The sequence below is a fragment of the Halichoerus grypus genome, chromosome X (genome assembly GCF_964656455.1).
Source record: "Halichoerus grypus chromosome X, mHalGry1.hap1.1, whole genome shotgun sequence".
In the NCBI taxonomy this organism is placed as follows: Eukaryota; Metazoa; Chordata; class Mammalia; order Carnivora; family Phocidae; genus Halichoerus; species Halichoerus grypus.
The window spans coordinates 125,494,517-125,521,202 of record NC_135727.1 but is presented as its reverse complement, the minus strand read 5'-3'; the positions used below and the strand labels follow the sequence as shown (position 1 = coordinate 125,521,202).

Sequence of the window (26,686 nt, the reverse complement as noted above, 5' to 3'; positions counted from 1 at the left end):
GCATTGGAAGACCACCCGGCCCCCACCCCGCGTCCCCCAGGCTCTTTAATTTGGTTTGTACTTTTGAATCTTATATGTTGCTGACACTTCAGGCCTGGTATACTGTAATAAAACACCTGACGATAGGCGTTAGGAAGAAGTTCACCTAAAGCTTGAGTGTTAGGTGTATTTATGTGTTTGTTTTTATTTAGGGAAACCTCATACTGAACAGTTTCACTTTTTGCCTCCAGTGGTTTCCTGAGAACTCTGTTGTAAAGAATAAGTATAAAACAAATAGTCTTAATAGCAGTAATCATATTTAAGTTAGGGATTCTGGGGAAAGTTCCTTCATTCCTTCATTACATTTCAGATAGGACCCATTCCATCCTAAAAGCATAATTCCCACTGTAACCTGTCATTGCTTTGCCAGTTTGGAAGGATATGGAGTCCTCCATCAGGCTGCTGTGCATGTCCGTTTTGAGTCTGATCTCTCAGGTGAGAGGGTTCTCCTATAGGCAGCTTCAGACCCAGCCTCTGTCACAGCCTGAGTGCCGAGGCCAGAGGAGGCCAAGCTGCCTGAGGCACCAGCCCGACGGGGTGGCTGTTCTCTATTCTGAGTTTCTCTCATGTAGAGGTGCCCACTGATTCTTCCGACTCTGATGCATAGTGACCGTCAGGGCACCTCTCTCTTTGTCGTCCTTGCCCTGCTTTTCTAGAGAGCTGGGGGTGGGGAACACTTGCCTGGCCTTCCCCACACTTGTTTCTTTTGCTTGTTTGTTTTATAAATAATTAATTTACTTATTTGCCAGAGAGAGAGAGCGCGCGTGCGCACAAGCAGGGGGAACAGCAGACTCCCTACGGACTAGGGAGCCCGATGTGGGGCTCGATGCCGGGACCCTGGGATCATGACCTGAGCCGAAGGCAGACGCTTAATGACTGAGCCACCCAGGCGCCCCTTGTTTTTAAGAGTGGAAATAGAAGTGGCAGATGAGCAGTTTGGGTTCTACAGAAACCACCCAGGGAAAGAGTAAGAAATGAACTCTAAGCACGGAGGCATGGCCGTTTTCATTTTTATTTGTTTATTTTATTTAAAGGTTTTATTTTTAAGTAATCGCTACACCCAGTGTAGGGCTCAAACTCACAACCCTGAGATCAGGAGTCGCACGCTTCACTGACTGAGTCAGCCAGGCACCCCGGGATGGCCGTTTTTAATTTGGGGTCCTATGGTGGAAAGTTGGATTATAGTAAATTGAGAAGAATCAGAATAAATAGGAACACAGGATTCTGATCTTACTATAAAATCGTCCTCAGTGATTTTGATTGGCACCAATAATGTTACCACATTTCATGTCAAAACCATGTCAAAGAATGTTATACATGATACAGAGATGTTCAAGGACTCCTTTTTCTTTTTTTTAAGATTTTTTTTTTTAATGTAATCTCTATAGCCAGTGTGGGGCTCAGACTCACAACCCTGAGATCAAGAGTCACACGCTCCACCCACTGAGTCATCCAGGCGCCCCTCAAGGACCTCTCCTTAAATGAAGAGACCAAGAACATTGTTCGCTTTTTCCTTTGTCACTTCTGTTTTAAATTTTGACTTTTTAAAATCATAATTATAAACTGTCCACTCTTTTGTAAAGAGAAAAAACAGCATTTCTTTCTTATGTTCTGAATGCCACATACAGTGAAGAGAACCTTTGCCAGTCGTGTTGGATATTTCAGCTGTATTTGGAATTTGTCACTGTTACCTACGCCGACTTTGTTTTCCAGGTGCTTGGGCAGAATTTTTTTATAGTTTGTCTTGGGAGATAGTTGCCTCCTTACTTTTTTGAACAGTGACTTAAAAATCCCAAGTAGTCCCATATGAGTCCTAACAGACAAATATATATTTTACATCAAATTTTGTCCTAAAAGGACTGGATAAAGCACAAGAGACAAAATTAAGCCAGGCTGCTGCTAGCTTTAAAAAAATGACTTTGCTGGGACGCCTGGGTGGCTCAGTCAGTTAAGTATCTGCCTTCGGCTCAGGTCATGATCCCAGGGTCCTGGGATCGAGCCCCACATCGGGCTCCCTGCTCCGCGGGAAACCTGCTTCTCCCTCTCCCACTCCCCCTGCCTGTGCTCTCTTTCTGTCTGACAAATAAATAATAATAAAATGATTTTTAAAAATGACTTTGCTGAGCTCTGCCATGTTGTGTTAAACCACCCAGACCCAGGAAGAAATGGTGACTCCATCCATCCTCAACGTGCACAACCCCGGGGGTGTGGTGGTGTTCTTGGCATCTCTGTGCCTTGCCTCTGCATACTTTTGCCTATCATAAACTAAGCACATAAAATTAACTCTGTGTTTTTAGTTAACGGGTGAATAATTCAGTCTTTAACCTGCGAAAAAGTGAGGTGGGCTACTAAGCAAATTCTGAGATCTGGTAAAAGTTTGCACACCCCCCAAACCACAACCACAAAGCTTTGAATTTGCTCTGCCTTGGCTGAGGACTGTGGCGTTACTGTGTTAGGAAAATTAAAAGTCATTTTATTTTGACTCTGTTTTTTTCTTAAAACCTAAAAATGTTTGTTTTTTTCCCCCCAAAGCTGTGAATGAACTCAGGAGAAATAAACAGCATTAGGGATTGAAGATTTAGCCTGTACAAATTGGCTGTTGGAAAAAGCAGCAAAGGGTTTCTGATTTTTGTGCAGTCTCCTTATGATGGGAGTAGCTTAAATCTTCAGTGTTTTTCTTTTTCGTGACCGAGAAGAGTTCCAAGTTAGATAACAGCTTGGCTATTTTGGTTTGATTCTAACGTCAGTTCACTGTGGAGAAATAATATTACTGATGAGATGAGCAATGTGTTTAGTGTCATAAAAATGTGCTTTCATGTAGTCCCATTGCATTTAAACAATTAGATTTTAGAAGTATCAACCCCTCTTCCGCTCCACAGTTTTTTGGTGTTGATTTTTTTTTTTTAAGTGCTTTATACTATTATTCTTTGCCAGCAGGGAGTACAAGCATTAGATGAAGAGAAATGTAATGACTCCTCATACCTGCTAGAATTTTTTTTTTTTTAGGGCAGATGCAGTATGTCTTACTCTTAAATACAAACCTCAATAAGCAAGACATTATAGGTTTTCTTAGCCTGTTTCTCAGACATAATAAATTATGTCCCTCAATACTTTGTTAGCTTTTGTAATTAAAAAAATTTTTTTTTTTTTTTTTTGCTCTTTAGAGCTATCCCGTTTGTTGATTTTCAAGTTCCAAGAAAGGAAAATGGTCTGGATTTATAAAGAATTATGGCTCATTCGAAAGCCTCCGTGTCTGCTGGATGAATTGTTCTGGTCTTCTCAGGACTTCGCCCCGGGCACTTCAGGGGAGGGCAGGCGACCGAGACTGTAGCGTTTGCTGTCCTGCATGCTCCGCTCCGGCCCACAGCTGTCCCCTCCCTGTCCCCTCCTGGGGTGGATTCCGCCTCTGGAGAGAGCAGGGCTCCTGGCCATCGGAGACCGTCTGAGGCCAGCAGTGGGGGGGCATCACCCTGAAAGATGCAGGCAGGCACACTAGCAGAGTCCCGGGCAGAGGGACGTTTGGAAGATCGCCTGAGTGTGCAGAGTTCCTGCATGGTGCCACAGACTCTGACACACAAGACGAGGTGTGTTTGACCAAGTAGGATGGGAATTACCCAAACCAGAGGCTGCTGTGAGGGCTTACATGTATGTGACCTTCCGACATGATTTTTTTTCTCACCTCTCTTTTAAAAGCCAAGGACTGCCAGCCTTTGAAGACCTAGGGAAAGTACCCATAAAAATCCAGATGGTCAGCTTTAGGGAAAAAAAAAAAAAAAAAGATCTGCTCCCACTGAGTGCCTATTTCCTCTGAGTCACCCATGGCTAGCCCTGGGTGGCAGGTGTCCCTTCAGAGGGGAGCACCTGCTCCTTCCCGAGAGCTGCACGTTCGTTACACGCGGCCCCGTCCCGACCTGAGCGCTTGCTGTGCCGCCCAGAGCCGCACGTTCCCCCGCACTGCGCAGCTAGGCTCCGTGGGCTGGGCCTTTGACATCTGTCTTTGTTTTTTCGGGCTGCTGTAAGAGAAATACCACAGACTGGGCAGCTTACGAACAAGTAGTTATTTCTCACAGTTCCGGAGACCAGAAGTCTAAGATTGGCGTGGGGGCAGATACAGTGTCTGGCGAGAGCCCCCTTGCTGGCGTCTAGACAGCTGTCTTTCCGCGGTGTCCTCCCAGGGTACAAGCAGTGAGGGAGCTCTGTGCGGTCCCTTGTGGAAGAGGACCAGTCCCGTTCTCGAGGGCTCCACCCTCAGGACCTATTCCCCTCCCCCAAAGGCCCCACCTTGCAGTATCCCCGCTGGGGATTAGGTCTGCACATGGGAATTTGGGGAGCACACATTCAATGGGAAGATCACTGAAAAGAGTTTTTCCAAAAGAAAGCCCTTGTGATGGATGAGGTCATCCGTAGCTCAGCCAGTGAAAAGACGAAGGCTCGCCGGGAGCTCGGAGTGTCCCCGAAGGGAAGGTGAAGGGAAGTTTGGCCAGGTTCCCTCTGAGTAGCGCCTCCCTTGCATTGCCCAGCGGTGGCGTTATCGAAAGGAACAAGCGCTGTGTCTTTGAAATTGCAGTAGGCTGGGAACGTCCATGAAAAATAAACAGCCATGTGTTCTGAAAAGCGGGGACACTTTGTTCTCATGTGCAGCAGTTCCTTTTCCTGTTTCATGATTGCCTATCAGCCCTTTCAGATGGCTTTTCTACTTTGAAAACTGCGAAACTGAGTAACCCCAGCCATCCGTGTTTAAGCAGCGCGACGGGTTTTCAGAAGCCCTGGGAGAAGGGTGGGAGCCCGGGCAGCCCGGTGGGAAGCCTGCTCGCCATGCTTTTGCTCCAACCGCTCCTGCGATTTGTGAGACTGACTTGAAAGACCAGGGCTGTGGTGGGGTTTTCCTCCCGTGACCCTAGGACAAAGGCTGGCCTTAGACAAAAACCTTGCGATCTTCACTGATTGTCTTCCTCTCTGTTCACCCTTTCCAGAAATGTTGCCTTCTGCCTTGCAATAGACATTGGTATAGGAGGGAATAAGCACAGATCCCATCTGGAACTTGTCCTCACAGACGTGCTGGGCTTGCTACAGAGCCAGAAGCATACGCAGGGGACCGTCAACAGGGTCCAGAGCAGTGCTCGGTGATACACCCAGGATGTTCGGGAGGCCGGGAGGAGGGCATCTGGTCCCGTGGTAGAGGAAGTAGGGGCCTCGTGCGGTGTCGAGCCAGGCACAGTGTGTCCGTGTCGGTGATGGGGTTGGGGGTGTGAATGGAGGGGACCCAGCCAACACCGCCCGCAGACAAGAAGGACCGTTTTCTCCGGGGAGAAAGAACAAAGGCTTCTTAGGGGACAGGACTCATGGTGCCCAGAACAACGAGGCCTGTTTTGCATGGTAATGCTGGGCTGTATTAGACACGGTGGTCCCACCTGGCCTGATGGGCCTTCTGCCTAGCTGCCAGGAACTGCAGAGACTTCTCTGCGTGAGGCTGCCCGCTTCTTGCTGTGCTGGGTGGGTTTTGCATGGCAGGAAATGAAAATGAGGTTTTGGAAGTGTCTTGCTTTCTGTGTGTGTGTTCACGAGAGCTGTGATGGTTTTCTCGGATACTTGATCCTCTGTTGAGAACAGTGGTTCTGAACGAAGGTCGATTCAGACATCCACCCAGTCTGCAGGAGTTGTGGGTACTGGAAACAGCCCAAGTGTCCACTGACAGATGGAAGAATGAAGAGAAGGTGGTACATACGTGCAGTGGAATATCGTTCAGCTTTAGAAGGGAAGGCTGCCGAGCATCACGCGCTGTAACATGGATGAACCTTGAGTCCTGGGAGCAGACAAAAGGACAAATACCGTATGATTCCACTTATACAAGGTGTCTAGAGTAGTCCGATTCATGGAAGGAAAGAAAGAATGGTGGTTGACAGCGGCCGGGGGAGAAGGGGAATGGGGCATTGTTGGGCTATAGATTCTAGAAAATGTCGTTCCCATTTTAACCAAGAGGACCCATTACTGATGCCTAAGCTACAAACACCAGGCTTTTACTTAGCGTATCTGTTCAAAGGGCCACCTGGGGAAATTCGTGTCCCTTTTCCCCCCTTGCCTAATTACCGATCTGCAGTATTTAAACCATGGGTCGTTTCCAGAGGCATTTGTGTCTTGCCCTGAGAATTTACCACTTAAATCAGGCTTTTTTAAGTGGAGGAAATGTGGCCTGGTTTCTACCTGACCCACTTAGGCTAAATTTTTGTAAAATACCCCATTTATATATTGCGACTTTGTCTACTTCAAAAGTTTTCTATGATGCTATAATAGCTAACCAGCGGGAAAGGGAAACTTTAAGTTAGGTTTAAAGGAAACGATAACATCTAGGTTAACTGAGCTTCAGGGTTTTTTTTCCGAATGGCCTTGTAAAAGGACTTAGAAACCATTCTACCTCAATAAATAGCTTGGAGCATTATAAATGAAGCATTCTCCCCGACCACTTCAGCCTTGCTTCCTCATGTTAAAATCGAGAAGGGGATCATTTGTCACTGAACTTGAGAGTCTAGAAGCCTGGCCGGCTAGTCCCACCTTGTACACCAACAAATTATAAGTGAAATAGTTTGTGAATATGCTTATATAACACTTTAGAGCTTACAACATGTTTTGAAATTTTTTTTTAGGTGACAAAACAGAGACAAAAATAAGTGACTTTCTCTAAATCAGGTACTTAAGTAAGTGGTGGAGGCAACTCTCACGTACTAAGTCTCACACCTCGTCTTTTTTTTTTTTTTTAAAGTAGTCTCTACACGCAGTATGGGGCTCAAAGTCACAACCCTAAGATCAAGAGTCGCACGCTCCTTGGACTGAGCCAGCCAGGTGCCCCTCACCTTTTTGAAACCTTCCCCGATGCTCATCATCTCCCCCGCTCCCTACCCACACCACAATATTAATTTTGCTGCTCGGGCCCTGTGAATGTCTGTCACTGCACTTGTCACCTGGCATGTGTATCTGTCAGGGTCCGGTTCGGACACAAACCGTACAGTAATTTGAGCAGGAAACGCTTCGTGTAAAGCAGGGTTCGGCACACTGGCCAGATACCGACAGCGTTCTGGCTCTGTCCTGTCGGTTGGGCAAGGTGGAGCATGTGCTGGAGAGCCCACAAACCCTTAAACGCTTATTACCGTATGGCTCTTTATAGAACGGTTTGCTGGCCCCGAGTGCAAAAACTGATTAACTAGTAACAGATGATTCCTCAGACTGACAAGTAATCATGACTACCTGTCCCAGGTAAAGGGAACCCTGAAGAATGCACAACAGGGGCTGTAAGGAGCAGACTCTGCCTCCAAGACTGAGGAAGGAGGAGCTCAGGAAGCAGCCCCCCCACCAACTGAGACTGGGAGCTCCGTGGAGTGGGGGTGCCTGCAGCCTGCTGACCGTGGGGACATTCACTGAGCCACACGGAGCTGGCCGGCAGGAAGCTGCCCCCAGCCGCGCTGGGATCTCACCGCGGAGCTGGCAGGGCTGGTGACGTGCCGTGGAAATGCCTCTTGGGAAGGCACTCAGGTGACGCGACTGGGGCTCCCCGGGAGGCTGCCGGCTGGTGTGAGCCTCTGATGGACTTTTCCCTTGGCATTTGCGTTGGCCAGGTGCCCCCTTTGCACAAAGGCTCATCACGCAGTCCTCTCTTCCTTCCGTGCATCTCATCGGCTGGGCTCTGTCCATTCAGCTGCTGTGGTCCCTTTGTCCGGGCCACATTGGCCTTTCTTTGTGATAGGGCCTCGTGTGATGAGCATTCCTGTTACAGAGGCCGAAAGGAGTATGTGAAAATCTCCAGAGCAGACCCTCATGTTCCTGCAAGCCTTGGACTAAACATCAGCTTGCTCACCTACTGTCCAAAGCCTGTGAGGTGCGTTGTGGTTTATTTGGTTGGTTTTGGGGGGCATTGTTTTATCTTTTCTCTTGCTTTTTGATTTTGGTTCTCATCTATGAGGAAAAGAGTTTTTTTCTTTCACCACTGAGATTTTATTGGTGGTTTCGATGATCTGTACACAGACACATTTCATTTTACACGGTTTTTAACATAGATACCAAAGATCTAAAAAGATGTAGTCCGTGATTCTTTTTTTTTTTTTTTTTTTTAAGATTTTATTTATTTATTTGACAGAGAGAGACACAGCGAGAGAGGGAACACAAGCAGGGGGAGTGGGAAAGGAAGAAGCAGGCTTCCCATGGAGCAGGGAGCCCGATGTGGGACTCGATCCCAGGACCCTGGGACCATGACCTGAGCCGAAGGCAGACGCTTAACGACTGAGCCACCCAGGCGCCCGTAGTCCGTGATTCTTTCCTAAACTGTTATATACGGTGACTTTCCAGCTTGAAATGTGGAGGCAAATTTTCCTTGAGAAGATACCAAGTACCAGTAGGTTCTGCGTTGACAATCGCCGTTCAATCACAGATCCCACTCATGCACAATTCACAATTTACTATCCTAAACGCATGTTTGGACTGTCAGGTTTTCAAGACAGGTTGACAAAGTGTTTAGGGAAACTGGACTAGCACGTTCAGGGACTGGGAGAGCCAGGATCAGGGAAATGGTTTTCTTTAGGAAATGTGGGGATAGAGGTAACTTCCAATGTTCAGGACACATCAAATACACGACCGTGACTCCAAATTGCCATGTCATATGCCTTGTATTGGCCATGAAAACTGCTCCCCCCACCCATGGAATGTCAGGCTCACCCCCCAGACAGCCAGAGCCTCCTAGGATTCAGTATCCCACTCTTCTGGTTGTACCAAAAAATAACCAGCGAATGATTTTATCTCTTAAACAAACATTCACACCTAACTTGCATGAGGTGGCATTCCCTCCTGGGGTGCCTGGATGGCCCAGTCGGTTAAGCGTCTGCCTTCAGCTCAGGTCATGATCCCAGGGTCCTGGGTTCGAGTCCCACATCGGGCTCCCTGCTCAGTGGGGAGCCTGCTTCTCCCTCTCCCTCTGCCTACCGCTCTGCTTACTTGTGCTCCCCCTGTCTCTCTGTCAAATAAATAAATAAAATCTTAAAAAAATATATTCATAGACCTACTAAGGCCATTTGGGTGCCTCAGTTGGTTGAGCGTCTGACTCTTGGTTTCAGCCCAGGTCATGATCTCAGGGTCGTGAGATTGAGCCCCGAGTAGGGTTCTGTGCTCAGCACGGAGTCTGCTCGAGATTCTCTCCCTCTGCCCCTTCCCCCACTTGCACGGGTTCGCGTTCTCTTTCCCTCTCTCAAGTAAATAAATCTTAAAAAGAAAATATTCCTAGAGTTACTAAAAAGCTTACATTTCCAAAATAGTAATGAAATCTTTTGCATTGTACTAGGAGACAGGGCCCACCAAAAAGACATGGCATATGATCTTAGAGTGGTCTTCCTTCATCTCTACTTCTCTGGAGGCTGGACTCTCCTCAAGCTTTAGTCTCTCCATTTTCTGCAGGTAGATCTTTAGTTTCTTGGTTAGCCCTGCAGCCTGTTTTCCCTTGTGTTGGCACTTTTTTGTTTGAAGACATTTTGCTTCATTTCCACTTTTGCGGGAGCAGGTTTTAGCTGAGAAATTGCGGAGCTCCTCTGGAGCTCCCTCACTGCCCCTCCACCTGAGTTGACCTTCCTGTTGGGCATCTTGGGCAGGAGAGAGGGGGACAGTCGGTGCCGGGATGCTGGAGAGAGAGAGAGACAGCGTTCTAGAAGCTGGGCTGCCTGGCTGGTGTGGCTCCTCCCGCCACAGGTGGGCCCGTAATGACGACTTGTGAAAGTCTCCACACATCTAGGTGGAAGTTTCCAGTTTTCAATGGGCTTCTCTGTTACCAGAGATACACACTCAGATGATTTCACAACTTGATACTTCCCCTGGGTGAGTCAGCTTTCCTTTCTGAAGCAGCTGGGCTCGAGGAGAATGAGTAAAATACTCAAATTAAGCAAACTGAAGCAGTAACTTTGGGGATTTTCCTGTCTTAACAAAAGGCATTGCTTTGTCATGGAGTGCCTTCTGTCTGGACAGTGAAGCATTTTTGAGATAGAACTGATAAATCGCAGGTGTGATTCATGGCCTTTGAAATGGGATATTGGACTTAATGTCCTGCTTCCATTTTGATCTCTGGTCGTTGTGATTTTCTGAATCACTGGAGCTCAACACCTCGGCACCACTGGCCTCTTCTTTTGGTCCATCGTGTCATGTCTGACCACATTGTGAGGCCTTCCCTCGCAGCTTCTAGAGTCCTTGCTCACGTTCGTTCTCTGCGCTGCGTCGCTGTGAGCCCTCGTTTCTGTCCGGTGCCAAGATGGAGTCAAGGGCAGGAGAAATTCATTTTGCGTCTGCCTACAAGATCAGTCTTCCAGAAGTATTTGCTTGAATAATGTCGCTTCCCTGCTTCCATACCCTACCTTCTCTGGGCCCCTACTGCCTACAGGATATTGTCCAGATTCTGATTCAAGGTCAAGTTCCTAATCTTCCCCCTTCTGCCCTTATCTTCAGACACTCCCTTGTGAGAGCTTTACACCCTGCCAGGCTGACATTCTTTGGACGCGCCTGGGCTTCCTGCCTCTGTCCCTGTCTTCACGTCAAGACCCCACTTGGGAATGTCCTCCCCCATGTAGGCTCCTCCTTTCAAGTTGTGTTTGTGGCCCTTCCGATTCATGAAGCCTCATTTCCTCCCCCGAGACAGCGGTGAAGGCTGCCCCTCACATGCCCACTGCACGGGGTGAGACGCCTTGTAGTCGGTTACCAGACTAGACTCTTTTGCCTTTGTGGGTCTTCACTCTTGATCATCTGTAACGCCCCTTCAGCCAAGTATGAAAACTTTGTTCCAAGAAGACTCTCATTAACTGTTTCCCTCCCTGCCGTTTCCTGCCAAAACAGTTCCGGAAGAGCGATACGGCGTTCTGCACGTGGTGGGACATCTGAGTCTCCCCTGGGAATGCCGGTTGATAACTCAAGGTGTGGACCGTGTGGCCCGGCGTGGGCACTTGGGGCTTTCGTTCTGGACGTGGGAAGAGCGTGGCACGTGGGCTTGCATCGCGGGCATGGAAGGATCTGTCTCTGCCTGCCTGCCACTTTGCAGAAGGGGCACTTCTGAGTTGGAGCCGGGGATCTCGGGAGCTTTTCCTGACTGCTGTCGGCCACAGCTGCCCTGTGGGTGGCCCCCACGTTCTGCAGATGTTAGGCTGTCGCCTCGGCTGGGTCGTAGTCCCAGGCACCGTGAGGGAGTGATCATCGATGTCACATGTGTGATTTACTGTAAAATGCTGGCAGGTGGTGTCCTTGTCCTCCGCAGCGAACGCAGACGTCAGATTTATTCTTCACCAAGTTCAAACCTCATGAATCCTACCTAATGGGAGATGTTTGGGGGTGGTGGGGAGTATAGAATGGAAGTTTTCACAGCTGCTTTTTCTTTTATAGCTACTTTCCCCGTAAGCACAATAAATATCAAAGAGAAACTTTCTCTTGGCAGGGAAGCCAACGGGTGGCTAAAAACCCAGCTACTTTATCTCCCAAGCCCATACCTGTTTTTTCTGGGATGTGTAGGTGGAGTGTGGTTAGGGTGAGGCAGAAGGATGCTTTGCAATGCAGTCTTCATTTATAGAGGACAAACTTGAGGAGTCTTCACAGATCTTCGTGGTGAGGCCAGACTAGATGACAGTGGTTCACAAGAGTCTCACAGACCTGGTTCATAGAAGGGTTTGTGGGGATGAGACTGAAAAGCCCACCCAGTGGTAGCCGAGCCGGATCCCGGTGATGTGTCCCCACAGGGTGTGATGCCTTCAACACCGGCCCTACGATCCTGCAGGGTGTTCATCATAGTGGTTTTGCCTCAAGACTTTCTCATAATACTCAAATTCAGAAGCGCTCACTGTAGGGAGGACACTTACACTCTTGTAGCGGCTCAGAATCCTTTTCTTGTTAGATACTCAGGAAGGTGTGATCACACTAAATGTACCGTAACACGAAACTTAACTATTTTAACCACTTTCAAACGTCTGACTCCGTGATATTGATGACATTCGCATAGTGCAACCATCAACCATTGTCGGGAGTTTTTCATCTTCCCAAACTGAAACTCTGTACCCACAAATCCATGATTCCCACTCCCCCAGCCCCTGCTGACCTTTACTCTAGGTGCTGTCTCTGTGAATTGGCCTCTTCTGGGTCCCCCATATGAGCGGAATCACACAGTCCCTGTCTTTCCGTGGTGGCGTATTTCACTGCACGTGACGTCCTCAAGGTCCATGCATGTGGTAGCAGGTGTCAGGACGTCCTTCCTTTTTAAGGCTGACCTACATTCCGTTGTATGGATGGGCCACATTTTCGTTATGCGTTTACTTCTTGATGGACATTTGAGTTGTTTCCACTTGGAATGCGTAACTGTTGAAAGGTAAAATAAAATTCTGTCCTGAAAAATCGGTGACGGAATGAATTGTACTTTGTAAATGTGTATTTCTGAAAACCATTCAAAATACAGGCCAGGGCACCTGGGTGGCTTCAGTGGGTTAAGCGTCTGCCTTCGGCTCAGGTCATGATCTCAGGGTCCTGGGATCGAGCCCCGCATCAGGTTCTCTGCTCAGCGGGGAGCCTGCTTCTCCCTCTCCCTCTGCTGCATGCACTCTCTCTCTCTCTCTCTCTCAAATAAATAAAATCTTTTTAAAAAATGCAGAAGCTCAAGCCCTACCCTGGACCTGCTGAATCAGATCTGCATTTTAAACCCTGGGAGATTTGTCTGCACATGACAGTTTGAGAAGTGTTGGTCTCTGAAGCCTAGAAATGTCTTCAAGGCAGGAACTCCACCTTGTAAGACCCACCGTCCCCCTGCACCCCCCCCACACACTATCTAGCGCAGTTGTTTGTGCAGAGTACTTGCTCACTAGATACTTACTGAAAGAATAAATACCAACTCTGAACTCAACACATGCATGTGACGGCCTTTTTGTACTCACCCCACCAAAGCATTTAACTGCTAGTATCTAAGCAGTAGTTACTAAGTGCAGACCCAAGTTACTATCTACATGCATTCTTTCTACATTCTAGATTTTGCCTTTGCAATCGTTATGCCCGGTGCTTGGGAGGCGGGGTGGGAGGAGATGAAACGGATCCAGGCACTCCTTGAAGGACTGCCACCTGCCTTAAGAGTCTGCAGCCGTCGGGTCCCTGTGTGGGGGACAGGCGCTGCAGACTCAGGTAATGAGCCAGCTGGAGCATTGGTAAGCTTCCCCGGGGGATTTCTCCGCCCTCCTCGTGCACTCCGGTGGTGGCAGCTTCTGCCTCCTTTATGTCCTGCCCTTTCATCTGGCCCCTCTTCTGCCAAAGCTCTAACGACTGGGGACCCAGGGTTTCCTTCTCTGTGGTTCTCTGCCCGAGACTCTGTCTTCTGTCTAGGCAGTGTCCTTCAGTCTCCCCACCCCTCTCGTCCTTAAATAACTTCTGCTGGGGGTGTCTCCATATGTAGGCCACCTGTCCCTGGGAGCCGTCCTCCCGCCACCAGCTGCCCACTGCACCCTCTACCGGGACGGCCCCTTGGCCTCTCCCACGGGGCATGTCAAAACCCAAGCTCTCCACCACATGTCAAAACCCAAGCTCTCCACCACGTGTGACCTGCACCTTGCCTACACATGGCTGAGGCTGTAATTTTGCGCGGGTGGAAACTTACAATCTGTTATTATGTTGGGATAAAATTGTCTAGACTTTTGAAACCAGTTATTAACCAAAATTTAAAGCAGTCCATTCAGTGAGGAGTAGTTGTTTAATTTTGTTTATGGTGTTCGCTTGCAATGAATAATTGCTTTGTGAACCGAGGAGTTCAGCTGTCCTTGGATGTAGGTGGAGGTTTTAGGAAAATACCGTGCATTTGCAGAACTGAGGCATGGTCAGTCGCTTAGTACCCGGCTTTTTAGCTTCATAGGGGAAATGTAGTGCTCTAGGACTTTGTGAGGGCTTTGGAAGTAATTCTTAGCTTAGCCATGGCAAGCAGTCAAGCAGTGAACTTTCAGACTGTACACAGATAAGCTCGTAACCGTTAACTTTTTTCACTAGTTTTCCTAGCAGTTTGTAAAGATAATAGCCTTCTGGTATAAAACCGGGGTTGCCGAACTTGTTTTTGTAACAAGCCAAGTAGTAAATATTTTTGGCTTTGTGGACCAAAATGCTCCATTCTGTCCTGTCGCAGTGTGTAAACAAGTGGGTGTGGTTGTAGTCCAGTAAAATTTTTATTTACTGGAAAAAAAAAAAAGGCAGCTGGCTGGGTTTAGCTCATGGGCCATAGATTGCCAAGTGCTAATATAGAAAGCAGGCTGGGTTAGTAGCTGCTAAGTTCATTATTACTGTATAGGAAAAGTCAGGATTAAACATCAAGATCTCTCAGGATTAAAGTTATCGAATGGGCAACATTCAAGCTTTTCATGAGTCAGTACATGTTTATACATATGTGTTTAGCACAGAGTCGTGAATGCCGTAATATGCACAGTGTGGCATAATCTAATTAGGACTGTAGTCAAAGAAACTGTTACGTGTTAGCTGGGCCGTGGAGGAATCGGAACGTTCGTACGCACACAGACGATAAAATGGTGCAGTAGTAGAGGACAACCTGACAGCCCGGATGCTCACCACACTCTCCTATGACCCAGGAGCTTCACTCCCAGGTGCAGACCCGCGGCAAATGCTCACACAGAAACTTGAACACCCGTGTTCATAGCAGCATAATAGCCAGAAAGGAAAAACTCCCGTATTCAGCAGCGGACAAGTAGTTAAATCAAACGTGGTACTCCGGGGGCGCCTGGGTGGCTCAGTCATTGGGCATCTGCCTTCAGCTCAGGGCATGATCCCAGGGTCCTGGGATCGAGTCCCCGCATCAGGCTCCCCGCTCTGCAGGAAGCCTGCTTCTCCCTCTCCTGCTCCCCCTGCTTGTGTTCCCTCTCTGGCTGCCTCTCTCTCTGTCAAATAAATAAAAATAAAATCTTAAAAAAAAAAAAGTGGTACTCCGTACGACAGAATATCATTCAGCCACAAAAAGGAATCAAGTACTAACAGGTGCTACCGTGGGGATGAGCCTTGAAACATTATGCTCCGTGAAAGAAGCCAGTCACAAAATGCCACATGTTGTAGGATTCTTTTTTTTTTCTTTAAGATTTTATTTATTTATTTTTGCAAGCGAGAGAGCGAGCATGAGGGGAGGGGCAGAGGGAGCAGTCTCTCCACCGAACAGGGAGCCCGATGTGGGTCTTGATCCCAGGACCCTGGGATCATGACCTGAGCTGAAGGCAGACGCTTAACCAACTGAGCCACCCAGGTGCCCTGTAGGATTCTTTTTATATGAGCTGCCCAGTGTAGGCAAACGCATAGAGACAGGTAGTAGGTTGGGGGGTGCCGGGGCTAGAGGGGATCAGGAAGTGACCGCCCACAGCTGCCAGGTTTCTTCTAGGCTTAGGGAAGTGTTCCAAAACGGGACATGATGCTTGCACAGGTCTGTGAATATACTGAATAGCTGTTCACTTGTATATTTATATGGGTGAGCTTTCTGGTATTTGAATTCTATCTCAGTCAAGCATTTACAAAACTGCAGGTATGGGATTAATGTACGAGAAATAGTAAATAACGAAAATAATCCATCCTTACTGTTTGGATAAAGGAAATGCAGAAGACAAACCCCCTATCTTTGGATCCACTCTTTCAGGCTGTGAGTGTTCCTGAGCACACATGCTCTTTCCTATTCCCTCAGTGAATGGTAGCCCTCATCAGTGCACAGGTGGCCCTGGATGAGGGATGTGTCCCTTGTTCTGCAAATGGGAATCAGTGCAGCCTCAGGACCCAGGAGGGGTCCAGGCTGATCCCAAAGCCCGTCAGAGAGCCTGCAGGCCCCATGTGTCACAGCTGTGTTGTTTCTGGGCTTGTTTGGAAGCTCATGAGACGTACTTCTTTGTTGCAGATTGAAGAAGGAAGTAAAGCTGCGGCAGTGGACAAGTTACTGGCTGGGGACGAGATCGTCGGCATCAACGACATCGGTCTCTCAGGGTTTAGACAGGAAGCGATTTGCCTGGTGAAGGGCTCTCATAAAACCCTGAAGCTGGTAGTGAAAAGGTAAGACCCATGCCTCATGCCATCTTTACAAACAGAAGTGAGTCAAATAGCAAAATGTGAAGTCAGCGTGGCTGATCTGTCTCCCTGCAAGCAATCCCAGTTTGGACTTGATGTGTGTGTGTGTGTGTGTCTGTGTGTGTGTGTACATAAAATTCTATTTCTTGGCCAAGGATGAAAGCATGTGCACACACATAGAATTCTATCTCTTGGCCAAGGATGAATCCAGCACCAAAAACTTAAAAGATGCCTTCTTGTATTACTAGGGATTGTTCATTTGATTGATGAAGTGAATTTGAAGACTGTTTTCTGCAACAATATGTAGATCATCAGCAGAGAGCTATGCTCCCGTTCCAAATAAAGTGTTGTTCCTGTTGTTTCCACAAGGTGGCAGGCTACTGCGTTTTCGTTTTTTATGCTAAAATAGAGCATGACCGCGCACAGACGTTAGGTTTCCAGGGCTTTCCAGGGCCAGGGTGAGGTCTGGGGGGGAGCAGGCTGCCTGTTCCTAGAAATCAGATTGCCCATGGAAGTTTGGAGGACTTGAAGGGGTTAGAAAAGCGGAATTGGGAATGTGATGCTTTTAGACGCGGGAGCTGCAACAGCACTCCTGGACCCCCGTAAAGGTGCTTGGGATTTGTCTTCATAAAGAACTATTTCTCCACCTTGCATTTTGTCAGTTGGCTAATTCACAGTAAAGTGTTTGCATGTCCCCCGCCCCCTTTTTTTTTTTTTTAGCAGAACTAGTGCAGTCTTTCTAAGTTTGGCTGTAAATCTTTTTTTTTTTTTTTTTTAAGATTTATTTATTTATTTATTTGACAGAGAGAGCGAGTGCACACAAGCAGGGGGAGTGGCAGGCAGAAGGAGAAAGTAGAGGGAGAAGCAGGCTCCCCGTGGAGCAGGGAGCCTGACGTGGGACTTGATCCCAGGATCCCGGGATCATGACCTGAGCCAAGGGCAGACGCTGAACCAACAGAATCACCCAGGCGCCCCTTGGCTGTAAATTTTTAAAAATAAGTGGACTCAATCATTTACTTTAGTTTTTAATACTGCCTTGAAGGCCTGTTCCCAAAGGACTTTACTCTTTATTTATTTATTTTTTTTTTGGACTCAAACCATATCAAAGGAAGAAAAAAACTCTAATTCGTTGCCGCACTGAATTAGCAACCTCATTTCTAAGTGGTATAGGCTACCGTCTTTGTAAATGAGAAGAATAAACTGAGATGGCGGTTTGGGAGCCGTTTCGAGAGGCTGAGGTGGGGGTGCACAGTTATCCCTCTGTGGGCGCGGTACCTTGCTGGGGGGGGGGTGGGTGTCCTCGCAGTGCCCCGACGGAAACAGCGCAGCGATGGCGGGCACGGAAGCTTGGCCCACTGAGCTGAGCTAGGCCTAATGCACTGTCTCTGGGACTCCTCGCCGGCCCCCAGGCTGAGTCGGGTTGCCCTCCTCGGTCTCCTGTACGAATCTGCAGGCTTCCTTGGAAATGAGACGCTATAGGTTTTGACAGTTGAGTTGACAGGGACTTACCAGTAGCCAGGCCCATCGTTGGTGAGATGTGAGATGGTGGGGGAATAAGCATGTCCTTGATATGCTGCCAATTAGGATACAGATTAGACGGACTTTCTGGTGTTTGGTTTGACATCGTGTGTTTCAGAAGGCGTATCTTGGACCCACAGTTTTCGTTTCTGGGCTCCCAGATACTCAGTCGAGGGAAATGACATGAATTAGAGACCGTCCACAGTGTAAAGTACTGCTCTGGTATCAGCATTCATTGCATTGGAAGATGCCCCACAAAGCCCAGCTCAGTGCAACACATAAAAGCGGTTGGAGAACTGTGTATGTCCCATTCTTACAGGTTGGTTTTTTTTTTTTTTTTTTTAAGATTTATGTATTTCTTAGAGCAAGCGGGGGTGGGGTGAGGGGCAGAAGATGAGAATCCTGAAACAGACCCCCTGCTCAGCAGGGAGCCCAACGCAGGGCTCGATCCCAGGACCCTGAGATCACGACCTGAGACAAAAATCAAGAGTTAGCCGCGTAACCGACTGAGCCACCCAGGCGCCCTGAGGCTAACTTTTTATTCTTCATTTATTTCGTTCTTTTTTTTTTTCAAAGCTTCTTTTTAAGATTTAAAAATATTTTTTTTATTTTTTTTAAAGATTTTATTTATTTATTTGACAGAGAGAGACACAGCGAGAGAGGGAACACAAGCAGGGGGAGTCGGAGAGGGAGAAGCAGACTCGTCGCTGAGCAGGGAGCCCGATGCAGGGCTCGATCCCAGGACCCTGGGATCATGACCTGAGCCGAAGGCCGACGCTTAACGACTGAGCCACTCAGGCGCCCCTATTTAGTTGTTAAAGTCGTACGTGGGTGGAGTTAGTAGAGTGCCGTGTTCAGAAGGGATTTGGGTGGAAGAGGTAGCTCACACCCCCGTTTGCGTCTCCAGAGAGCAGCGTTGTCCCTACAATCTCCTGGGCTGCTGCTTTGCGTTACGGATGTGCGTGCATATTTACGTGTGTATCTGTGAAGATTGTTGCACGTTGAGTGCACTGAGGCCCGACTCCTGATTTTTCCTAATGACCCCACGGTGCCGCACGGTCTGGATCCTCTGCTGTCTTGCAGATCCTCTAGAGACGGACGTTTCTGCAGGTCGTGGTGAGTTCGTAAGACACCGTGCTGCAGCGTGGGGTGTCTGTCCCCGAGTCTGTGTCCCTGCGCTACAAATGGAGCGTTACGGTCCGCTTCCAGCCCGGAGGGACCTGCATCAGACGGTTTGTGCAGAATGAGCTGTAGTAACCACCTCCACGTTCCTGGGACCACGTTTCAGGCTCACGTCCACTCTAGCAGAAGTAGTCTCAGTTTGTTTCTGTTCTCTTTGTGCATGTGACAGGTGAAAAATGGCTTCGTTGTTGAAGTGGGCGTTTTTCATTGTGACTGAAGTCGGGCATCCTTCCATATGTGTAGAAGCTTTTTTTGAACTAGAGGAACATCTTTAAGCATATAAAAATAAACAATTCTGTTCAAAGCAAAGTATCGACGCCATGGAGAACTGGTCAGCGGAGGGTCAGGGGGAAGGCCACGGGGTCTGCTAGCTGATGGAGCTGACCACGTATCTGAAAGACTCTTGGGGAGAGGGATCAGACTTTTGCCTTGAACGATTTTTGGGAGCCGCTGTGTAAAACCCTGCTTTTGCATTCTCTATATCCAGTTTTCTTTATTGTTTTTTTTTTAAGATTTTATTTATTTGACAGAGAGAGAGTGCACGAGAGGGGAGAGGGGCAGAGGGAGAAGCAGACTCCCCGTGAAGCAGGGAGCCTGCTATGGGGCTCAATCCCAGGACCCCGAGATCATGACCTGAGCCCAAGGCAGATGCTGAACCGACTGAGCCACCCAGGCGCCCCTATCCAGTTTTCTTTAAATGAGGTCTGCACAGCATAATTACCTGGTTTAGACGGGAATTCATGTTTTAAGCAATATATATAACAAGATATAAAAGCAAACCAAGCACTTTGTTCACTTTTTTTGCAAGCATACTTTTATTTATATTGGGGTTTTTTTTGATGTATTTGACATATAACACTGTGTAAATTTGAAGACACTTCTAATAAAACGTATTGTGAAATTTTTAAAAATAACTTCGGATTAATTTTTTTAAAAGATTTTATTTATTTGAGAGAGAGAGCACAAGCAGGGGGAGTGGCAGGCAGTGGGAGAGGGAGAAGCAGGCTCCCCACCAAGCAGGGAAGTTGATGTGGGGCTCGATCCCAGGACCCTGAGGTCATGGCCTGAGCCAAAGGCAGACGCTTGACCCACTGAGCCACTCAGGGGCCCCTGGATTAATTTTTAATGCTCTGTGGGCTCTTTGTGGGTATTACTTTTGTCTAATAGAAGAAAGTCTGAAATGGTGCTTTGTTCAGAAACACGAATGAAATTTTCTAACCCGGGTAATTAGTTAATATTAGGGTCTGTAGCTAATTACTGCTATAAAATCCTGGAGATGCAGAGTAAGGACCACTGAAACTTCAAACTGAGTTTCTAGATTCTCCTTATTACAGAGGCAGCAGTGTCCTTTTAAAACAATTTCTCTGAAATTGGTAACATGTATTCTTCTCTGTCTAAATTTAAATCTGCGCTTAAGCCCTGCCATTCTCCTCTTTGTCCATCCCCAGGCAACCACTAATCACACTTCTGTCTCGCACACCAGTTAGCATTCTCTAGCATTTTATGTGGAGCTCCAAAATAGATCGTGTACTCTTCAAAAAAAAAAAAAAAAAAGGCCAGTTTATAAAAAGGCACTCTGTAATTTATTCATAGACCGAGCCACAAACACATAAACATCCTATGTTGCCCTACCCAAGGGTGTGGCCAAATGATCAATTAGCTTGTTCAGCCCTTGTTTAACTCGATTCTACTACCTGCCGCCTCCTCGGGTGCCCCTCCCTGCCCATGGTTTTGTAAATAAAATGAAGCAGTGGTTCACATACTAACTCCTTCCTGCTAATGATAGCTGCTATCTATTTTTTTTTAAGATTTACTTATTTATTTTGGGGGGCAGAGGGAGAGGGAGAGCGGGGTCCCAAGCGGACTCTGTGCTGAGCGCAGAGCCCGACGCGGGGCTGGATGCCCCGAGACCACGACCTGAGCCGAACCCAAGAGTCGGACGCCCAGCCAACCGCGCCCCCCGGGCACCCCGCTGCTCTCTATCTTTTCTTCATAGGCTGGTTTTATTTCAGTGTGTGAGGCGAGCAGGGGCCCCCGCGGCCAGGAAAAGCATCGCCGTGGGCCAGTGGGACAAAGCGGTGGCGTCCGGTTTCGGGGAACGGGCGGCACATATGTCATCATCGATTCGAAGCTGGGCCTGAGAAGGCGACGCATGGGGAGACGTGCACAGATCTTTCTCTCTCCCTGGTGGAGTTTGTTTCCCAGACAAACGAGAGCAAGCACTTCCCTTCTCCCAGAGTGGTGTCAGCTGGAAACGAAGAACTGCCACTGGGAGCCCCACCAAGTGCACATATGTTCTCGTGCGCGGTACCCAGGAAGCAGAGAACTGCGGGACCGTGAGCAGAGGCTGAGCTGAGCGGGACGTTCTTGTCTTGTCCTGTCCTCCGGGTGCTCTGTGGTCCTACCTCTGCTGGGCCAAGGGAGTGCTGCTCGCGGGAAAGTGCAGGGCAGATGCGGTCACCTTTTCCGATGTGTGTCTGTAGGGTCGTCATCTGCACGTGTCTCCCAGCCGCCCAGGCCCCACCCTGCGAAGCGGTGACGGGCGGGTCTGCGGTGGATCCTGGGCTGGTGTTTTCACAGACAGCCCCAGGCTCTTTTGCTGGGCAGCCCCAGTGGCTTAAGCAAATGTGCTTGCAGAAGGTGAAGTAAGACCAGAAACTGGGTCACTGGGCGTTTTCCTGATGCACGTAGCCGAGGTGACGAGGCTTCTCTGTTGCACACGTGCTGAAGGTCCGCCTGATGCCCACAGTGGGCATCAGGGAGGGCGAGCGTCTTGCTCAGAGCTGGCGTTAAGGCTCTTATTGTCTGATTCTAGAAAACGTGCACTAAAAGCTCGGCGTGACAAGTGCTGGGACACAGTCCTCCCATCTTTCCTGCTTCAGAGGCGAATTAGCATAGGTTCAGCTCCTTACAAGTACGTATAACTTCAAATAGCCTACGGGAAATTTCTTTTAAATATCATGCCATTCATTATTTTGGAAAGCTTGCAGTTGCTCTTTTGGCTTTTCTTTCAAATCTGTATGGTAATACTAGTTTTGCTTACGATGAAGTCCACCTGCCCACCTCATCATTCATCTTATTCTCAACCAAGACTCAAAACTGTTGCAAGCAGTTTTGCCAGGGCCAAATTATCAATAGGGTTGACTCATGTGATTTTCTGCCTCTTTGCTGGCAGCCTTAAACCCTTTGTGACTCTAATTACATCCACTAAGCTTGCATTCAGGGGATTAACACCCAAGGATAGAGGTTCTTTGCAGGGGGCTGTAAGGGTTAGCCGGGCTATGGGCATAGTTACCTATCTGAAGAAAGAGGGTTTCAGATCTAGTGACTGCAGCCATGCTTGCTAGGAGCAAATTTCCCGCGACATGCATTGTTTGCTGGACCTCACTCAGTTGCAGCGAATTTTGCAGCGAGCCTGTGTTGTGCTGTGCTCCCCTCGGCTCCTGGCTCCTTGGAGCTGTCCTTGAGCAGGTGGTTCTGCGTGCAGCCCCGACATTGATTAGCACAGATGTTCTTGGGAGCAGCTTCATGCCACGATGCAGCAAGAGGACAGGGGTGGCTAGGACGTCGGCAGGTGTTGTCCCTCCTACCTTCCCCTCCCCGGAGCTCTACCTGGGGCAGAAACTGTGTGTGGGTTTTGCCGGAGGCTTTGTGCCTTTGTAGGGCTGTCGGCAGGTATCAGTGAAGTCGTGTGCTTTGGGAGGGTGGTCTGCAGGCGTTTGCTCAAGTGTCAGGGGTAAAGTTTCTGTTTTGAGCATTTTGGGGATCATGGCTGTTTGCTACATGCTTATTTCTTGTTAAACAGAACAGAGCCAGAGATTAACCTGGACAGATACCCTGACTTCTTTGAGCTCTTTTCCATTGTTTTTATTAAGTAAAATCAGGAGAAAAAGAGAAAAGTTGCTTCTATTCAAATTTAGGCTTAGTTTATGGCTTGAGCAGTTTGATCAGATGAATTTCCAATTATGTGAGACATTTCATATTCTAAGGCAAGTAGAGAGTGGTGAAAAGTTAAGATTTTTTTTCATTGAAGATGTAAGTGATGTTTATAAAACGTAGTGTGAAAACATCGATGGTTTCTAATATGTTAAGACCTGCAGAGAATGTTTTACTTATTTTCGTTTCTTTTATATATGACTTTTATATCAGCCCTGTTGCTAATCCTTAGCACTATTTATAATTAGCTTTATAATTAAAACTTATTTGCAATAAGATTTATTGCACATTTGAATGTCCTGTCTTTGCCAAAAAATCCATTCTCTTGAAATGTAACCAGGAAGTCGGGTCGGCACCCTTTTTTTTTTTTTTTTGGGTCGGCACCTTTTAAAACATTGAGTTGAACTCACTCGTTCGTCAGCTGGGGAGATACACTGTGAACACAGGTGGGTGAGATAGTCTTTTTTTTTTCTTTTTTCTGACACGAATAGATTTATCGACATGAAGAGGATAAAAGTTACTAGAAAAAGCCAGTCATTTGGGTCTGTTCCAGTTCTGCCTGTGTTCCTGATGTGACATTTCCACACAGTGTTCTGAGCTGACACACACGGGGGGGGGGGGGGCGCCAGAGGCTGAAATAAGCGACGTGCACTCGGCCTTGCTAGGGGAAGGGTGCGGGGTGCCCTGACCTCGTGGACAGGAACCCTGCTGCTTTCATCCTGTGGGAATGCTGCCTCTCAGCCTGGCATCTGTTTAAAATGCAGCTTTGATGTCTGATATCCGTTTCAGCTACTTAGGCCATGAGGGAATGTTTATCTGAATTCTCATCATGTATAAAAGCAGGAACTGTCTGAGTCTTACCCCGTGGGACCGTAGATTGAAGCCAGCATGACACCCCCATCCGCAGCGTTGCGTTGTCTCACCTCTGCCAGGGAGAGGAACCGTGTGCGATGCAGGGGGTGCTGTGGACGTTCGTGGAACGTGGTAGAAGTGCTCCAGGGAAGTGGTGAGGATCCCAGCGTTAGGTCCAGCCTCCAGGAGCTAGCTGGCTGCTGAGTGTGCTCACAGGGACGCACCAGGAACGCTGTAACAGGTGCTGAGCCAACAGACGTCAAGAGGAATGGAAGCAGATCTCAGCGGAGTCTTTCTTAAGGATAGGCCGTTGATCTGTTCTTGGAAGGCTGAGCCAGGGTTGAGCCCCAATCTGGTCCTACGTCAGCAGTCCCAGGGCCCCCTAAAGAGAATGGAAGAGGGGATGCAACCCAAAGGAGTGCAGGGGGAGGAAGCTGGAGGCAGAGAGTGCAGGACCTGAGCTGGCATCGGAACGTGCCAGGAAGGCGAGTGCAAACGCATCAGCCCGGTCAGGGCTGCGCCCAGCTGGTGCCCCTGCTGCTGGCCCAGGGGCACGCTCCAAACAGCAGCTTGGCTAGATGCCTGAGCACGTGGGAGCTTGGGCTTCCTTCTGTGACAGCTGGGAGCCCTTGAAGGTTCTGGAGTGAGAGCAACGGCTGTGCAGGGCAGAGGTGCAGGGAGATGGATCTGGCAGGAGGTAGAGCAGCAGAGGGAGAGGCTGGTTAGGACGTAGTCTTCCGTAGGCTTGGCAGGAACTGGAAGTGGCGAGATCAGAGCGAGGTTCATTTTGTGTTTGTAGAGGGGTGCTTTTTCTTTGTTTCCTTTGGAAGGAATAAGAAGGATGCTTGCACTTGCCCTCTCTAGCACAGACTCCTCGCCCCCCGCCCGCACCTCCCATGCTGGCCTGTACCCTCTCCCCTCCTCGAATTCTAGGGGCTGTCTGCATAGGGCTAGTCCCACGCACTCAGGGGCTCACTGAGGACCATTTGCAATACTCTCCAGCCCAGCCTTTCTCCAGAATCCAGGCCTTTTCCCAGTTCAGGCCCCCTGACTCTTTTCTCTAAGATGCTCCCAGTGCATCACTGTTGGTTTTTCTCCCCCCAGGAGTCTCCCCCGACCTCAGTGTTGCCTGAAAGCCCTCACACCCCGTGCACATGCCCATCACAGTGGGCACCCAAAGCCCGGGCGCCTGGCCTCCCTGTGTGGCCTCCCTGGCCTCCCAGCCGGCGGGTCGGGTCCCGTCAGGCCGATGGCGCTCGTGGTGACCAAGCACAGACTGTGTTTGTCTGTGAGGCAGAGCCTGTTGGCTTCATTCTAAAAGCTTATGAAAATAACCTAGCACTCGTGTGACTTCTTTTTGGGTGGGGGAGGAAGGAATGGATTCTGTTCTTTATGAGAATGATAAACATTTTATTGAAGCATTTATTTTAATAATTCCTTTTTTTAAAGGATTTTTGATGTCTAGATGCGTTCTTCATTTTCAGTGATACCCTAGCATTTTTCATATTTGTGATCTAAACCCTGTCCTTCCAAAACTTCCCCAGAGACTACCTAGCATATAAAATTATTTTAAAAATTAACATAAATTTTTATTAATCCTGGTGTATAATTTGTGGGAAAGGCTTCAGGGGAACCTTCATTAGGGTGAATAATTTTATCTGAAGTACCAGAAAATATTCATAGTCAATACTGTGGTTTTTCAGTGTTTATATGAAAGGAATATTAAGCACTGCTGAGAGGTTACATTTTGGAAGAGGGACAGGGGCATGGGAGAATGCTCACAGAACCAGGCGGGCTGCAGAAGGAAATGGACCTGCTATGTCTGCAGGATTCTCCTGATTGTCTAGAAGCAGATGGGGGGAAATGCACACAGGCTACCTGTGCTTATCTTTAGGTGGTGGCTTACTTTCCTCTCTTGTCTTAGTGGCTTCTTCATTTTTAAATGTGTTTCATATCCTTTTTTTTATTAAGATTTTATTTATTTATTTGAGATAGAAAGGGGGATAGAGCACAAGCAGGGGGAGTGTCGGGCAGAAGGAGAAGCAGACTCTCCACTGAGCAGGGAGCCTGATGAAGTGGGGCTCTACCCCAGGACCCTGAGATCATGACCTGAGCTGAAGGCAGATGCTTCACCAACTGAGCCACCCAGGCGTCCCGTGTTCGGTATTTTGTAGGATAAGCATGCATTGTAAGGATTCCAAACGTCAGTAGCCACTTGAATAGGAAGGATTTCTTCCCTGTCTGCTGGGATGACCATAGTATGGAATGTGCCTGTGCACCGAACCCCGTTTCCAGTACTCCTGGGATTGTGGGGCTCCACGCACAGTGTGGGGCGTTGTTGGTCTTTGTGGCACCCCTGCGCAGCCACCCGGCACAGAAGCAGGACCTCGGGCATCTCTGGGGCGAGCTGCACAGGCCTGCATGGCTGTAGTGAGCTGCCCACCCGCCCTTCCTGGCTGTTTCCAAGGCCAAAACTTTCCTTCTGTGTTTTGCCCCATGAAGGGGCTTCCTTCCTGGTCTCCCCAGTCGGCTTCCATCGATCGGTGGCCAAGGAGGGAGCATTCTTTTGGCAGCCAGAGCGCTCGGTCCCCAGTGAAAACGAGGATGTTAAATCGGCTCCCGTGTCTGTTCCAGCTGGAGCCGGAGGGGCAGTGACGGTGTGCGCACACTAGGTGGCGCCAGAGCGCTCGGTCCCCAGTGAAGATGAGGGAGTTAACTCGGCTCCCGTGTCTGTTCCCTCTGGAGCCGGATGGGCAGTGACGGTGTGCGCACACTAGGTGGCGCCAGAGCGCTCGGTCCCCAGTGAAAATGAGGGTGTTAAATCGGCTCCCGTGTCTGTTCCAGCTGGAGCCGGAGGGGCAGTGACGGTGTGCGCACACTAGGTGGCGCCAGAGCGCTCGGTCCCCAGTGAAGATGAGGGAGTTAACTCGGCTCCCGTGTCTGTTCCCTCTGGAGCCGGATGGGCAGTGACGGTGTGTGCACACGAGGTGGCGCCAGAGCGCTCGGTCCCCAGTGAAAACAAGGATGGTAAATCGGCTCCCGTGTCTGTTCCCTCTGGAGCCGGAGGGGCAGGGACGGTGTGCGCACA

The 26,686-nt window shown here is 48.7% G+C and overlaps 1 protein-coding gene across 3 annotated transcripts in view; it reads left to right on the top strand.

Annotated features, from left to right (window-relative positions):
- SHROOM2 (shroom family member 2) overlaps positions 1 to 26,686 on the top strand; it is a 134,974-nt gene that overhangs the window by 49,553 nt on the left and 58,735 nt on the right. For all 3 annotated transcript variants that reach the window (XM_036092676.2, XM_036092678.2, XM_036092677.2), the window contains exon 2: positions 15,944 to 16,095. In XM_036092676.2, coding sequence (XP_035948569.2) covers positions 15,944 to 16,095 — 152 coding nt within the window. The remainder of the gene's footprint in view (positions 1 to 15,943; positions 16,096 to 26,686) is intronic.